This window comes from Nomascus leucogenys, chromosome 9 (assembly GCF_006542625.1).
Source record: "Nomascus leucogenys isolate Asia chromosome 9, Asia_NLE_v1, whole genome shotgun sequence".
Classification (NCBI taxonomy): Eukaryota; Metazoa; Chordata; class Mammalia; order Primates; family Hylobatidae; genus Nomascus; species Nomascus leucogenys.
The window spans coordinates 85,459,596-85,476,656 of NC_044389.1; the positions used below are offsets into that span (position 1 = coordinate 85,459,596).

The following is a 17,061-nucleotide window of genomic DNA, read 5'->3' on the forward strand; positions in this document are numbered from 1 at the left end:
AATTTTTAGAACAATGTTAAATAATGAATAAAGAAGGTATTCTTGATGTGTTCCTAATTTCAACTGGAGAGAAAAGACACTGGAGCAGAAGAGCAAATTTAAATATGCCAATTCGGATCAGACCTGAGTAGAAGAAATGTGAGAAGTGGCTGGAACTAAAATAAAAGGGAGCTGTAAGTAGTGATTAATGAGTGTGTGATTTGTCTAATGACATTCAAGTTGAAAAACATTTAAATTATGGTTCTTCCCCAAAACAGGTCAGATTCAGCCCATAGGACATCAGGTGGGACTCAGTAACACGGGCAGTAAGTAGGAAAAAAGAATTTAAAAATTTACTTATCTAATAGTATTATATCTTTTGATAAGCAATTTTTTTGAAAAATGAAAAAATATACACTTTAAACTATAAACAACATGTATGTCTTTTAAAAATTATATTTTTCCAACATAATAAAAATAATATTTTACATGACAATATGCTCCTACATTTCACTTCTAAGTTAAGTTGCTTCTGCTTGAGTATTGAACTTCAGAAACACATAGGTAACAGTAAGTTGTTGTGAGAGGGAAGAATAGAGCACCAAGAGATTTGCTGAATTCAATAGGTTAAACAAACAAACAACTTTTATTTTTATGTTTAAGTTACCTGAAGTACTTGAATTGTCTCTTTTGTTTTTTCAAGGCATTTATTTGATTCATTAACTTTGGCTTGAAGTTTCGCTATTATGTCATTAGTCACCTCAAGTTCTTTCTGCATCTTTATAATCTTGCTTTCCTTATGCATAGCACTTTCTTTAGCTTCATGCAGTGAATTTTCCAGCTCTCGAATTTTCTATTAGAAAAAGCACACATTCATAAGCTCTATCATCAAGACAGAATCACGGTATACAAATTTGAGACAGAGATGATCATATTTAGATATTGTTAATTTTTCACAGATTGTATTAACAATGGATAGAAGAGAGGCCAAACATCATTCAATCTACAGACATGTTATTTCCCTCATTTAGATGATGATTTTTGGATTGAAAATGTGAAAGGTTTATATTATAATCTGTCTGCAAATTCTTAAAACATGCAGTTAAAAACAGCACAGTGGTTATGCGATTTATTAGTTAGCATAGTGCTAAGCACATTAAATAGGCACTCATACTTTAAATGAACACTACTTAAACAAAGGACATTTGTTAATTGACTCTCTAAAGTAATATATATTTATTTTTCCCTTTAATTTTATTACTTTTTTTTTTTTGAGATGGAGTCTTGCTCTGTTGCCCAGGCTGGAATGCAGTGGCGCAATCTCGGCTCACTGCAACCTCCACCTCCTGGATTCAAGCGATTGTCCTGCTTCAGCCTCCCGAGTAGCTGGGACTACAGGTGTGTGCCACCATGCCTGGCTAAGTTTTGTACTTTTAGTAGAGATGGGGTTTCACCACGTTGGCCAGGCTGGTATTGAATTCCTGACCTCAGGTGATCTGCCTGCCTTGGCCTCCCAAAGTGCTGGGATTAAAGGCATGAACCACCATGCCCACCCTTATTAATCTTAAATAGAAAAACACAAATATGTGGAAAAAAATTCAAAGACATATAATGAAGAGTAAGTCTCCCCATCTCAGACCCCCTAGTTGACCCTGAAGCAATGACTAAACTTTTTCAAGTGTATCCTTCCAGAAATTTTCTATCTATAACCAAATATACATGAATATATAGTTTCTAAAAATAGTCAGTATACACAAAATATACTAAATATAGTTCTGCTTTATTTTAAAACTTGAGAACATATTTTTCCAGATCTTTCCATTATCAACACATAGATCTCTCCTATTTTTTGTTTTCATGGACATACAGAATCTCATTTCATAGAGGTATCATATATTCCCATGTACACACTCTTTTTTTTTTTTTTTGGCAAAATGTCTGGATTTTTGGGGGCCCATTTAGAATTCAATTTTGTTTAATGAGTGAGATGGGAATCCTGCCTTATTTTTTTCCAGATGGCTATCCTGTTGTATCAAAGTCATGCACTAAGCAAACCATCTTTTCTTTCTTTCTTTTTTTTTTTTTGAGACAGTGTCTCACTCTGTTGCCTAGGCTGGTGTGCAGTGGCATGATCATGGCTCACTGCAGTCTCGATCTCCCAGGCTCAAGTAATCCTCCCAGCTAAGCCTCCCACGTAGGTGAGACTACAGGTGGACGTCACTGCACCTGGATAATATATTAAAAAAACACTTTTTGTAGAGACAGGGTCTCATTATGTTGTCCAAGCTCATCTTAAATTCCTAGGCTCAAGTAATCCTCCAACCTTGGCCTCCCAAAGTACTGGGATTACAGACTCACACACCTGGCCAAGTAAACCATTTTTTTTTCCCCATTGAATTGAATGTTACTATTATCATACACCTGTACTAAATTCTCATACTTAATTGGGTATATTTCTGAACTCTCTATTCTGTTCCACTGCTCTACTTGTCCACTTTTGCATCAAACTTGTCTAATGATAGTAGCATATATTTTATTATCTGCTAGACTATTTTCTTGGGTCATTGAAGATTGATCGACTTTCCTTTTGTTTCTTTAAATTATTATATTGGTAGATGGATTTCATCTTTCCTCTATTTTATCTGTAGCAGCTGACTGAGGTCTGTAATGCCCTACAACTCAAAACACTGTATACTAGTGATCTAGTTCTCATTACGCTGGTGGTTGATGTTTTATTATAAGTATTTATTTTGGTAAAAATGATAAATTGTAATTTACTATTGGGTTCCCTAAGTCGTTTTGTGTGCTAACAAAATATAACATTTTGCACATGTTGTTAGACTCCCGCGTAAGGGTAGTTAATAAGGTAATTTGGTTATTCAAATAACGTACTGGTTCTTAGATACAAGTTAATCTGCATAACAATCTTGTTATATTTTTTAACCTCTTTTATTTTTATTGTGATTATAACATTAAGCAATATTAAATACGCTGATGATAATAAGAGAAAAGCTGAATTGCTATTTCTCTCCAAGCTAATATTTGTTCTGCATACGGACATGGATCACAGTTCAATAGAAAGTCACATAATTTGGAAAACTTTTATGGTAATTGTACCTTAAGTGGTAGTAACTTACACTATAGTTTATGAATGTAATAATCAAATGAAGCTATGATTTATGTTTTATAATAATATCTTACATAATGTCTAGCTTTATAATTAGTTTAGTTGAACAATAGCCATAATAGAACTACTAGTAAAAATCAAGCCCATCACCTACAAAAATAAATGTGTTCATGTTCGGTAATAAGTAAATACTATAATTTTGCTCTAAACTCTGTGATGAAGCTGCAAATTGAAGAACATTTTATAAGAAATTATATACCTCTGTGGTTAACTGTGTAGCTCTTGATGTAACATGAGGATTCTTACTGTCTTGCGTGGTAGGATTAACCTGGGCAGTAGATGCCAAGGAAGTCTTCAATGTTTGGTAGTTTTTAAATAGTTTTTCATTTTTCTCTTTCAGTGATTTCAGGTCCTGTTCCCACTCTTTGGATATGGTAGCACTTCTTTCCTCAAATTCTGTTGATTCATTCATTATGGCCTATTGAACAGTAAAATACCATTATAGCTCTAAAATGATTTATAGTAGTCCCTACTTACCTGCAATTTTATTTTCCATGGTTTCAGTTACCCTCAGTCAAAAGTGGTCTGAAAATATTAAATGGGAAATTCCAGAAATAAACAATTCACAGGTTTTGAATTGCACACCATTCTGAGTAGCACAGTGAAATTTTGAGTCATCCTGCTCAGTCCTGCCTGGGATGTAAATCATCCTCTTGTCCAGCATACACTACTTGTTCATTTGATAGCCACCCTGATTATCCAATTGCTGCTGTATTGCAGTACTTGTGTCCAAGTAACCCTTATTTTAATTAATAATGGCCCCAAAGCACAAGAGTAGTAATGCTGGCAATTTACATATGCCACAGTGAAGCTGTCAAGTGCCTCTTTTAAGTGAGAAGGTAAAAGTTCTCAACTTAATAAGAAAAAAAATCATATATTGAGGTTGCAAAGATCTATGGTTAGAATGAATCTTTTATCCGTGAAATTGTGAAGAAGAAAAGAGAAATTTATGCTGTTTTTGCTGTAGTACTTCAACCTGCAACAGTGTGTGATAAGTGCTTAGTTAAGCTAGAAAAGGCATTAAATTTCTGGTGGAAGACAAGAACAGAAATGTGTTCTAACTTGATGACAGTGTGTTGTACCAGCAAGCATTGAGCATCTATGAAGACTTTAGCAAGGGATTCCCTGAAAAAAGTGACATCAAGCCGTTTACTGCAAGTAAGATTTATTCATGGATTCAGGAATACAGAAGGTCAATAGTAGTCTAAGACTATATCAAAATGTCTAGGTCATTCATATTCCTTCATCTTATCAGGAAGGCACTGTATCATCTCACATCATAAGAAAGGAGAGTGCAGTAAAATAAGATATTTTGAGAGAGTCCACGTTCATATAACTTTTACTACAGTATATTGTTAAAATTGTTCTATTTTATTAGCTGTTGTTACTAATCTCTTACTGTGTCTAATTTATAAATTAAACTTTATCATAGGTATGTATGTATAGAAAAAACAGAATACATAGGGCTTGGTACCATCCATGGCATCCCCTCGGGGGTGGGGGGTCTTGATATACATATTTTAAAAAAACTTCAAAAAGCCCTAGAATTCTAGGACAGTGTATATGCTGAAGTTCATTATTTAGAACATTCTAAAACAGTACTTTAAAAGAATGTGAACATTCTTTGTAGTTTGCATCAGTTTCTGAAATTTCAGATGTTGGATGTGGATGATGACAATAAAATGAATAATGACTAGAGAGGATTCATATTGATCTGCAAGATGATAATCTCACTTTATTAGATTTATACTAACATATGAAGAGAACTTGAAGAATTACCCAGGTTAAAAATCATTATATATGCTATAGCTGATAATGAAACATTAACTGATAGCTATCTAATAGCAAAGCACAGCTAGAAACTTAACAATTATCTATTTTCCTGCTTCATTACAAACCTCAATGTTAATAGGGAAAATAACTCACTGATTGTTGGTGATTAATCTGAATATCTTGTATTTCTGTACAGGGAATAACAATATTCTTTTATATTGAAGGCTAACTAACTCTGAAATTATTGATATGTTTTTTACTTCCTAATTCCTACAGATTGTACTTTCTGCTCTCATCATGAATGCCCCATTGGTCTCATCCATAACTTCTTTGTGGCTTTGTGGTCATTCTACCAGGCTTTGTGGTCATTCTATCAGATCTTAAATTCGTTGTGTTCCTGACACCCTGGACACTCCTTGGCTCTGGACTACTGACCTCACACCATACCAAGTTATTAATGCCTACTCTTATGTGCTGGAAGAAGCCACATATACATGCTGATCCACACGGTAGGAATCCCTGCTTTCTAATCACAACTGGGTCCCCCATATTACAAGAAAAACAACAAATTACAAATAGAGATGATCTTATCCAAACATTGGTTTTGTGCCTTTCTCTACTTATTGTGGACTTTTTTGTTTTTTCCTGAAATAGCCAATTGCTATTTTACTAGCTCTGACTAATCAATAAACAGGATGAACTTTCCATGGGAAAACTTTTTAAAAAAGGCATTGTTCCTTATTTCAACATGATTCCAATATAATTTGCAGATGAAATTAAACTGTCAGAAAAGAACTATCCAAACATATGAACTATAAAATGTATCTTAGAAACTATAATATTAATCTAGCTACCATTGCTCCAATTTAATATAAATAAGCAATCTTTTGAATATTACATGTTTTACCAATGAAACACAGAAGGGATTACTTCTGAAAGCAGAATGAATACCGCAATTACTTTTGTACCCACCAAATACCAATCACTGAAATGTAAAACAAGTTAACAAACTGGTCTTAAGCAATGTTGGTCCTTATGACTCAGTACATTTGGGCTGATCACCTTGGGAACAATGATTAAAAAAAAAATCACAATTTTGGAATTTCTAGTTTAGCATTTTAGGTGTTTAGAAGTTGCCAGTCCAGGATGGGTGCAGTGGCTCACACCTGTAATCCCAGCACTTTGGGAGGCCAAGGCGGGCAGATCATGAAGTCAAGAGATTGAGATAATCCTGGCCAACAGGTGAAACCCCATCTCTACTAAAAAATATACAAAAATTAGCTAGGCATGGTGGCACGTGCCTGTAGTCCCAGTTACTCGGGAGGCTGAGGCAAGAGAATCGCTTGAACCCAGAAGGCGGAGGTTGCAGTGAGCCGAGATTGAGCCACTGCACTCCAGTCTGGGTGACAAGAGTGAGACTCCGTCTCAAAAAAAAAAAAAAAAGAGTTATCAGTCCATCCTAACAACAAGGAAAAAGCAAAACAAATGAAAAAAAATGCACAACTCTGCTTAGATCCATCAGAGAAGTGAGGTCGCAGGGCAAAGGGATGCTCCCCAAACTGGAGAGGCAGAGAGGCAGATACAGAGAATCACAATTTAGAGCAGAAACCCTTTGCAGGAACCAGTTATGGGGTAGGAAAACCTGAACTGCAATGATGAATTATTGGAGCTCAGTGTGGCAACTCTGAAAGTTAAAAACTTCAGAGACCTAGTCATACAGTGGCCGCCACACTTTTGTATTTTACCTTCAGGAGCTCTACCAAGTCATCACAGTTAATATTGGAGAAATCCCTTTGTGAGTCTGGCAGGAGAGGAGAAAAGGAACCATTTTAAGATAAAACAGAGCATTTTTTTTTTCTTAAGGCCTGCCCTCAGCAGAAACTATTTTACCAGAGCCTAACATGCTGGGGTTTTATCAGGGCCTAATATATCTGGAGGAGGGGGAAATACTAAGTTTCAGCTGGCTCTTGCCTTCCATGTGAAGGCAGGGAAATATACTCTGCCCACCACCCACCACACACACCTTGCCACCACACTACTAAACGCCTATTTGCTACAGTTACTTTTACCCAGTAAATCATGCCTGCTTTTTAGCAAAAAAAAACTACAAGACATACTAGAGGGCAAAAAACACAGTTTGAAGAGACTGAATAAGCATCAGAACCAGAGTCAGAAATGCCAGGAACATTAGAGTTATCAGACCAGAAATTAAAAAAAAAAAAGGATTAATATGCTAAGGGCCTTAGTGGAAAAAGCAGACGACATGCAAGAACAAATAAACAATGTAAGAAGAGACATAGAAATTTTGAGAAAAAAAATAAAGAAATGCTAGAGATCAAAAATGCTGCTAACAGAAACAAAGAATGCCCTTGAAGAGTTCATTAGCAGACTGGCTGAAGAAAGAAACTCAACTTGGAAATATGACAATGGAAACTTCCAAAACTGAAAAGCAAAGAGTAAAAAGACCAAAAAAACCCCTAAACAACATCCTAGAACTGTGGGGTAATTATAAAAGGTGTAATGTATACATAATGGGAATACCAGAAGGTGAACAGAAAAAGAAAGAGCAGGAATATTTGAAGTAATAATGACTAAGAATTTCCACAGATTAACAATGTACACCAAACCAGGAATCCAGGAAACTCATAATGCTAAACGGGACAAATACCAAAAAAAAAAAAAAAAACCCCAAAAAACCCAAAACAAAAACCAAAAACCAAAAACCAAAAAACAACATCTAAGCATATCACATTCAAACTTCAGAAAAATCAAAGGTAAAAATAAATCTTTGAAGAAGCTAGAAGGGAAAAAACACCTTACCTATAGGGGAATGAAGATAAGAATTACATCTGACTTCTCTGAAGCTATTCAAGCTAGAAGACAGTGGAGTGAAAAAACATACTAACCTATAATTCTATTCCATGTAAAATTATTCTTCAAAAGTGAAGTAGAAATAAAGACTTTCTGAGACAAACAAAAATGGAGGGAATTTGTTGTCAGTAGACTGGCCTTGCAAGAAATGTTAAAAAGAAGTTCTTCAGAGGAAAGGAAAATGATATAGTCAGAAACTCAGATCTACATAAAGAAAGGAAGAGCACAAGAGAAGGAATAAGTGAAGGTAAAACAAAAACTTATTTTCTTATTCTTAACTGAGCTAACTTATGTATGCTTATGAATAAGTGAAATGAATAATGGCAATGATACAATGGATGGGAGGGAGAAATTATAAATATTTTGTTATTATAAGGTACTTATATTATCTGTGAAGTGGAAAGTGTTATTTGAAATTGGACTCAGATTAGTTGTAAATGGATATATTGCAAACTCTAGAGCAACCACTAAAACAAGATAGAAGTGTGCTTGTATGCTAAGCAGAGAAAATGGAATCATAAAATAATTTAAGCCATAAAAGGCAGAAAAAATGTGGAAAACAAAAATAGGTACAAAGAATATGGGCAAAAAATAGAAAACAGAAACAATATGGTAGATATTAATCCAATTATATCAATAATCACCTTAAATGTCAGTGGTCTAAATACGCCAGTTAAAAGACCGACTGTCAAAGCAGATCAAAAAACAAGAGCTGACTGTATGTTGTCTACAAGAAACCCATCTTCAATATAAGGACACATAGATTAGAAAGTAAAGGGATGGAGAAAGATACACCATGTTAAAACTAGTCAAAAGAGATGAAGTAGTGATATTAATTTCACACATAGCAGAGTTCAGAGCAAGGAAAACTATCAGGGATAAAGGGACATTACATAGTGATAAAGACATCAATACCCCAAGAAGACATAACAATTTTTATTTTGCATGCACCTAACAAAAACACATTAAAATACTTGAGGCAAAAACTGATAAAACTACAAGGAGAAGTAGATCAATTTATTATAGTTGGAGACTTCAACGCCTCTCTATCAGAAGTGAACAGATCCACCAGGCAGAAAAATCAGGAAGGACATAGTTGAATTTAACAGTACCATCTATCAACTGGATGAAGTTGACATCTATTGACTACTTCATCCAACAACAGCATATTATATATTCTTCTCAAACTCACATTGAATATTTGCGAAGACAGACCACATTCTGGACCAATCATACCATTTTTGCTCTCAGACCACAATGGAATTAAACTAGAAATCAAAAACAGCTGAAAAATCCCCAGATAATTAGAGATTTAAAAAATACACTTCTAAACAACATACAGGTCATAGGAGAAATAAAGAGAAATTAAAATGTATTTTGAACTAAAAGAAAATGAAAATACGACTTATCAGTATCTGTGGGATGCAGTAAAAGCAGTGCTTAGAGGAAAATTTATAGCATTGAATACCAGTATTAGAAAAGAGGAAAGACCTAAAAATCAATAAATGAGGTTTTAACTTTAGGAAACTAAAAGTGAACAGCAAATTAAATCCAAAGTAAGCAGAAGAAATAATAAAAGTAGAAATCAATGAAATTGAAACAGAAAATCAATAGAGAAAATAAATATCCTAAAAACTGGTTCTTTGAAAAGATCAATAAAGTTAATAAACCTCTAGCTAGGCAAACTAAGAAAAAGAAAAAGAATACAAATTACTAATATCAGAACTGGATGAGAGGATATCACTATAGAGCCCATGGACATTAAAAAATATTAGGAACAACTCAATTATTACAACCCACAATTATGAACAACAAACAAATCTGATAATTTAAATGAAACGGACCAATTCTTTGAAAGACACAATTTACCAATACACAAGAAAGGCAGTTCGATTAGGCCTATATCTATCAAAGAAATGGAGTCAGTAATTAAAAACTTTCCAAAACAGAAAGCACCAGGTCCAGATGAGTTCAATGGTGAATTCTTTTTTTTTTTTCAAATGTCACATTTAACGTTTTCACCACTGTACTTCAAATCCACATTGTACAAAGTGACCAGAAAGTGTGCCACGATTCTACCAAATATTTAAGAAATTTAAGGAAAAAACTATACCCATTCTCTACAATCTACAATCTCTTCTACAAGATAGAAACAGAAACTCACTCTATGATGTCAGCATTATTCTAATACTAAAACCAGATGATGACATTATACAAGAAAACTACAGACCAGTATCTCTCATAAAAAGAGATGTAAAAGCTGGGTGCAGTGGCTCATGCCTGTAATCCCAGCACTTTGGGAGGCTGAGGTGGGTGGATCACGAGGTCAGGAGTTCAAGCCAGCCTGGCCAACATGGTGAAACCCGTCTCTACTAAAAATACAAAAATTAGCCAGGTGTGGTGGTGCATGCGTGTAGTCCCAGCTACTCAGGAGGCTGAGGCAGGAGAACTGCTTGAACCTGGGAGGCAGAAGTTGCAGTGAGCCGAGATCACACCATTGCACTCCAGCCTGGGAGACAGAGTGAGACTCCATCTCAAAAAAAAAAAAATAAAATAAAATAAAAAACAAACAAAGATGTAAAAAAAGATGTGAAAATCTCAAAAAAATATTAGGAAGTCAAATCCAATCATGTGTAAAAATGATTATACATGACCAAATGGGATTTATCACAGGTATGCAAGGCTGGTTTAACATTCAAAGATCAATTAATGTATTCCATCACATAGGCTAAAGAAGAAAAATCACATGATCATGTCAATAGATGCAGAAAAAATATTTGTCAAAATCCAATACCCATTCATAATTTAAAACTCTCAGCAATAGAGATGAACCTCTACAACTTGATAAAGAATGTCTACAGAAAACTACAGCTAACATCACAGTTAATCACGAGAAACTAGAAGTCTTCCTGCTGTGATCAGAAACAAGGCAAGGATGTCACCTCTCACCTCTGGTTTTCAACACTGTACTGGAAGTCCAAATTAATGCCATAAGACAAGTAAAGAAAATACAAGGTACACAAATTTGTAAAGAAGAAATAAAACAAAACTCTCTGTTTACACGACATGATCATCTACATAGAAAATCTGAAGGCATCAACAAAAATACTCCTGGAACTAAATAAGTAACTATAGCAAAGTTGCAGGATAAAAAGTCAATATACAAAAGTTAATAGCTTTCCTGTATACCAGCAATTTACAAGTGTAATTTGAAATTAAAAATACATTACCATTTATACTAGCACCACCCAAAATAAAATACATAGGCAAATCTAACAAATATATACAAGATCTATATGAGAAAAACTACCAAACTCTGATAAAAAATAAAAGAATCAAATAAATGGAGAAATATTCCATATTCATGGATAAAAAGACACGATATTGTCAAGATGTCAGTTCTTTCCATCTATAAATTAGAAGCAATCCCAACAAAACCATAGGAAGTTATTCTGTGAATAGGGACAAACTAATTCGAAAGTTTATACAGAGAGGCAAAGGATCTAGAATAACCAACACAACTTTGAAGAACAACGTCAGAGAACTGACGTTACTTGACTTCCAGTTTTACTATAAAAATCAGCAGTTTCCAGATTTGCTATAAATGAAAGAACAAATAGATCAATGGAATAGAATAGAGAGCTCAGAAATAGATCCCACGTAGTCAAATGATCATTGACAAAGGAGCAAAGACAATATAATGGTGCTGAATCTGGACTTCTACAAGCCAAAAAAAAAAAAAAAAGACCTTAAGAACTTCAGAAAAATTAACTCAAGATGGATCACTGGTTTAAATGTAAAACAAAAACTATGGAAGACAGCATAGGAGAAAATCTAGATGATATTGGGTTTGGTGATATTTTAGATACAGACTCAAAGGCATAATGTATGAAAGAAATAATTGATAAGCTAGACTTTTTTTTTTAACATTAAAAATCTGCACTCTGAAATACAATGCCAAGGGAGTGAGAAGACAAGCCACAGATTGGTAGAATATATTTCCAAGACACAACTAATGAAAGACCAATATTCAAGGTATACAAACAATTCTTAAACCTTAACAATGAGAAAACAAATAACCCGACTAAAATAAGGGCAACAGACCTGAACAGACACTTCATCAGAAAAGATACACAGATGACAAATAACTGTAAAAAATGTTCAACATCATATGTTATTAGAGAATTGCAAACTGAATGAGATACTACTAGAATGGTCAAATACTACACTTAACTACACTTACTAGAATGGTCAAAATTCCAAACTGACAACATCAAATGCTGATGAGAATGTGGAGCAACAGGAATTTTATTCATTGCTGGTGGGAGTGCAAAATGGTACAGCCCCTTTTGGAAGACTATCTGGCAGTTTCTTACAAAACTGAACAAACTTTTACTGTATGATCCAGAAATTGCATTCCTTGAAATTTACTCAAGAGAGTTGAAAATGTATGTCCACACAAAAAGATACATATGTATGTTTATAGCAGCTGAATTCATAATTGCCAAAACATACAAGCCACCAAAATATCCTTTGGTAGGTGAGTAGATAAACAGGTATATACACACAATGGAATATTATTCAGCATTAAAAAGAAATAAGCTATGAAGCCATGAAAAGACATGGAGAAAACGTAAATAAATATTACTAAGTGAAAGTTGTCAACCTGAAAAGGCTATATACTGTATGATTCCAACATATGACATTCTGGAAAAGGTGCTACTATGGAGACAGTAAAAAGATTAGCAGTTGCCAGGGTTTAGGAAGGTGAAGTGATGAATACAGGTGGAACCCAGGGAATTTTTATGGCAGGATAGTAAAATTACTCTGTATGATACTGTAATGATGGATACATGTCATTTTACATTTGTAACTCATAGAATGTACTATGCCAAGTGTGAACCCTAATGTAAGCTACAGACTCTCTTGGGTGATAATGATGTATCAATGTAGGTTCATTGATTGTGCCAAATGTGCCACTCTGATGTGGGCTGTTGATAGGGGAGATTGTGTTTGTGGAGATGGGGTATAAGAGAACTCTCTGTACTTTCTGCTCAATTTTGCTGTGAACCTAAAACTGCTCTTAAAAAAAAAGTTTATTAAAGCACATGAGGCCCATCTAAAGTAGCTGGCCAGGCTTGTCTATGACTTTACCACGGTTGCTGCCCATAGACTTGAAACAGACTCATGTCTTATGATCTCTAAGGCTACTTGTGGAAAAGGCTCCGTTCTTACAGAAGCAGTGAGAAGGAGAAGAAAAAGAGAATAGTAAGAGGATTCAAGATTTCACAAGTGGAAACTAAATATTATACAACAAGATTTCGTTACCTTGATCAGTACGAATTGATAAGGAAGAATAATACATTAGAGGAAGAACACGTTTTACCAAATCAATTTTTTTAAAGCATATACAGATAAAGAAAACATACATAAGTTGCCCTTTTAAGAATGAGGTAGGACAATTAAAGGAAACAGCAACAAAAAAGAAGAAGTACAGCAAAAAGTAATACTTACAATTATTTTGTTATTAAAGAAGTTATTCACTTGACAAATCCTATCATTTTCTTTCTGGATGCCATTTTTAAGCTTTTCTATATCAAAACGAGTATTTAACCACTCTTCTAAGAACTGCGTCATTTCTTTCCTATTACTTAGTACTTGTTGAAATTCAGTCTTTATGCTAGGGAACTCACTTTCTGAGAAATCTTTGAGAATTTCCTGTGTGAAAAATAAGCGTCAAATTGTTTAAACATTAGGAAAGTTTTGATCCAAATATCATATATATATATATATATATATATATATATATATATATATATACACACCATAAAAAGAGGGCAATACTTAGTGGACTCTTGCTTTTCTTCCTTTTAATATCACTTCTTAATATTTTAAAGTAAACTAAGAAATATAATTGTAAGTTAAAACTTTATTCTAGTTATTTGCATAATATAATTTTGTCAGTATACATGATGTAACAGATTGTACCTATTAGAATTAAAGCTTGTCAAAATGACAAATTTGTGACTAATTGCTACAATACCTGAAGTGCATCTTAATTTTTATTTTTTGAGATGGTCTCACTATGTTGCCCAGGCTGGTCTTGAACCCTTGGAGTGAAGTGATCCTCCTGCCTGAGCCTCTTAAGTAGCTGGAATTATAGGCATGCCACTGGGGCTGGCTTCATGAAGTGCTTCTAAATGTAGCTTTTTAGTACATATAGCAGACCTTACATACATGTTGGGAATTGGATGCCAGCCTCACATAGATGAATGCATGTGGAGTTGTTGTAATAAAGAGGTTTCTGACTCCCAGCATAGACAGAAGAAGTTTTCCTGTATCTATGGAGGTCTGAAGGGAGGCTAGTCCATTATTTGCCAGTCTTTATGTCTGGCCAGGTATCACTCTGCAATCTATTTTTAATTTCTGGTAAATGAAAATAGCTCTAAGCACATGAAAAAGTACCTTTCTACTTGATAAAAAGGCTTAAAATCTAATTAAATCCATTTAAAATAAATTATACCTCAATATGTAGATCCATATTCTGGTTCAATTTGAGATCCCTTAATTCTCTGGATGGTACATCACAATCTTGTTGAAGGTGCTGTATTTTAATTAGCAATTCCTTTTGCTTTTCCACTTCATCAATAAAATCCATTTCAAATTTATTGATGGATTCATGTTGTTCTTCTTTTATTTTTGTAACATAGCTTAACACATACTTGCAGAAAAAAATTAAACAAATTGGAAAATGAAAATTTTGTCACATTTAGAGAAAGTTTTAATCCTTGAGACTATGAGGTAGGATGACATCTCTTATTTATCTATATCCTCTCACAAGTGAGGAAAAGGGAAAGAGCTTCTCTTTATCCCCAATTTTTTCCTCTTAGTATCTTAGGAGAATAACTAACTCCCAGACCTATACTTCCTTATTTCTGACTTCTTACTAGATATACTTCTTGGATGTCTTACAAGTACTTCAAATTCAACATGTTTAAAACGTAACACGATCCCTTTCTCTGCAAGTCCTCCTTTTTCCATTGCCCAGTTTTTGGCTAATTACATTACCAATCACCCAGGTTTCCCAGTTAAACTCATGATACTCATTTTCAACATCCTCTCCTGCCAATCCTGATTGGGTAACCAAAAAGATGATGTTACATGCCTCAAGACTTCCTTGTCGGCCGGACATGGTGGCTCATGCCTGTAATCCCAGCACTTTGGGAGGCTGAGGCGGGCGGATCACAAGGTCAGGAGTTCAAGACCATCCTGGCTAACACAGTGAAACCCCGTCTCTACTAAAAATAACAAAAAATTAGCTGGGCGTGGTGGTGGGTGCCTGTAGTCCCAGCTACTTGGGAGGCTGAGGCAGGAGAATGGCGTGAACCCAGGAGGCAGAGCTTGCAGTGAGCCAAGATCGCACCACTGCACTCCAGCCTGGGCAACAGAGCAAGACTCCGTCTCAAAAAAAAAAAAAAAAAAAAAGACTTCCTTATCAAGCATATTTAGATATTTGGCTTCAAGAGACAATAATTTCAATGCCGTAGGTCTCATGGACTTCATGAATAATTCTAGATGTCTGATTACCAGGATTTGTGGAAGAATTACCAGGGCCTGAAGGGCAATCTACCCAGGTAGGGCAGATACCAGCTTACTTATTCCTCAACTTCCACCATTCCTTAACCTCTTATAATCTGGTCTCTTCCTTAACTACCCAGTTGAAACTGTTCTGACAATGATCACTAATGAGTACTATTATCACCACATTGAGAGAATATCTTCAGTCCATATTCTGACTCTCTGAAGTATTTGCCATTCGTAACTTCATCTTTGACATACTCTTCTCCATTGATTTGGGTAGCAGTACTTTTGCTAGGTTCTCTCCTGTATCTTTGACTTTTCCAACCTTGAACCCATGTGTTGCTCCTTTTTCTGCTACTGCCTGTTAGACATTTATCTTTTCCAGAGTTCTGTTTTTATCCCAAGGCTCGTATTCTTCATTATGCTTTCTGGATGATCTTACAAATATATTATCTATCACCTATATGCTGATCAGTCTCAAATGTTAGTCCTTATTTTTCTCCTGCCAAACCTCAAACTCAAATCTAAATGTCTACTTGGTTTCTCTTCTTGGATGTTCCATCATAGGTATTTCAGCCCCCAAACATCTCAAATTAAACAATCTTCTGCCTCATCTACCTTGTTTCTCTTTCTTTTTTATTTTTGAATCTCAGTTAATGGTACCACTATCCACAAACCTGACTAAGCCCAAATCCAAGAACTCCATCTAAACTTCTCTCCCTTATGTCCACTATCAATTATGTGGACCTACTATTTTAAGCTGCTAAATATTTCTTTAATCTCGTCTGTCCTCTCCAGCCCTATGAAACCTTCCCTAGTAGTACAGTCACATATAATATCTCATCTGGACCACTGTAACTGCCTCTTATTGCTTTCTGCCACTAGGCTTATCTCCCTCAACCTCATTTCTTCTTTATTCTTTAGTTTAGTACCTAAATGGTAATCAGATCCTGTTAACACCACCACTTAAAATAACAGTCTAATGATTCCCCATCTACAAAAAGAACTCCAAGCTTTGTTATTGAGTCTGGCTTCCACTACAGTTTCATCTTCTGTAACTTTATTTAGTACATCATATAACTTGCATACACTTCTATCATTGCACTTAATACCTGTTTATATGTCTGTCTCACCCCAGACTATGAGATCTTTGAGATGTTAACTCACATCTACCTCCTGAGCATCCTGACATAATGTCTAGGCCCACAGGCAGAGTTCAGGTGTTGTTGATATCCTACATATTACTATGCTCAGACCCACATAATCTTTAATTTGGTAGTAAGAATACTAAATAGCAAATATGCCGGCACCCGAAGCAGGACTTAAATACATTGATGTTTATAACTGAAATATTTACAAGGATATTACTAAAAAAGATGGTACCTTCAGTTTCTTCATGATTCTGTGGAATTCCATGGAACATCTCTGGTTTGCAGTAAAAAGTTTTTCAATGTGTTTGGTTTGTAAATAGGGAAGTGAGAGGTTTGCTTTAACTCTCATTGAAAGCTCTTTTTGGATTTCAATTTCCTTCTCCAAGTCAAGAGACAATCTATTCAAGCACTCATAATGATCATCCATCTCTGAGTATCTCTTCAAAAGCTCCTAAAGGAAATGAGAATTCACTCAATTTATAACAATTCATTCTAATATAACAATAAGTAGTTACAACT

The 17,061-nt window shown here is 34.8% G+C and overlaps 1 protein-coding gene across 1 annotated transcript in view; it reads right to left on the bottom strand.

The window, feature by feature from the left end:
• The window catches only part of CENPE (centromere protein E), a 90,550-nt gene that overhangs the window by 13,335 nt on the left and 60,154 nt on the right, over positions 1 to 17,061 (bottom strand). The window contains exons 38-42 of the mRNA XM_030818458.1: positions 16,775 to 16,993; positions 14,334 to 14,531; positions 13,325 to 13,528; positions 3,366 to 3,584; positions 647 to 832 (exon numbers count right to left, since the gene is read on the bottom strand). Coding sequence (XP_030674318.1) covers positions 647 to 832; positions 3,366 to 3,584; positions 13,325 to 13,528; positions 14,334 to 14,531; positions 16,775 to 16,993 — 1,026 coding nt within the window. The remainder of the gene's footprint in view (positions 1 to 646; positions 833 to 3,365; positions 3,585 to 13,324; positions 13,529 to 14,333; positions 14,532 to 16,774; positions 16,994 to 17,061) is intronic.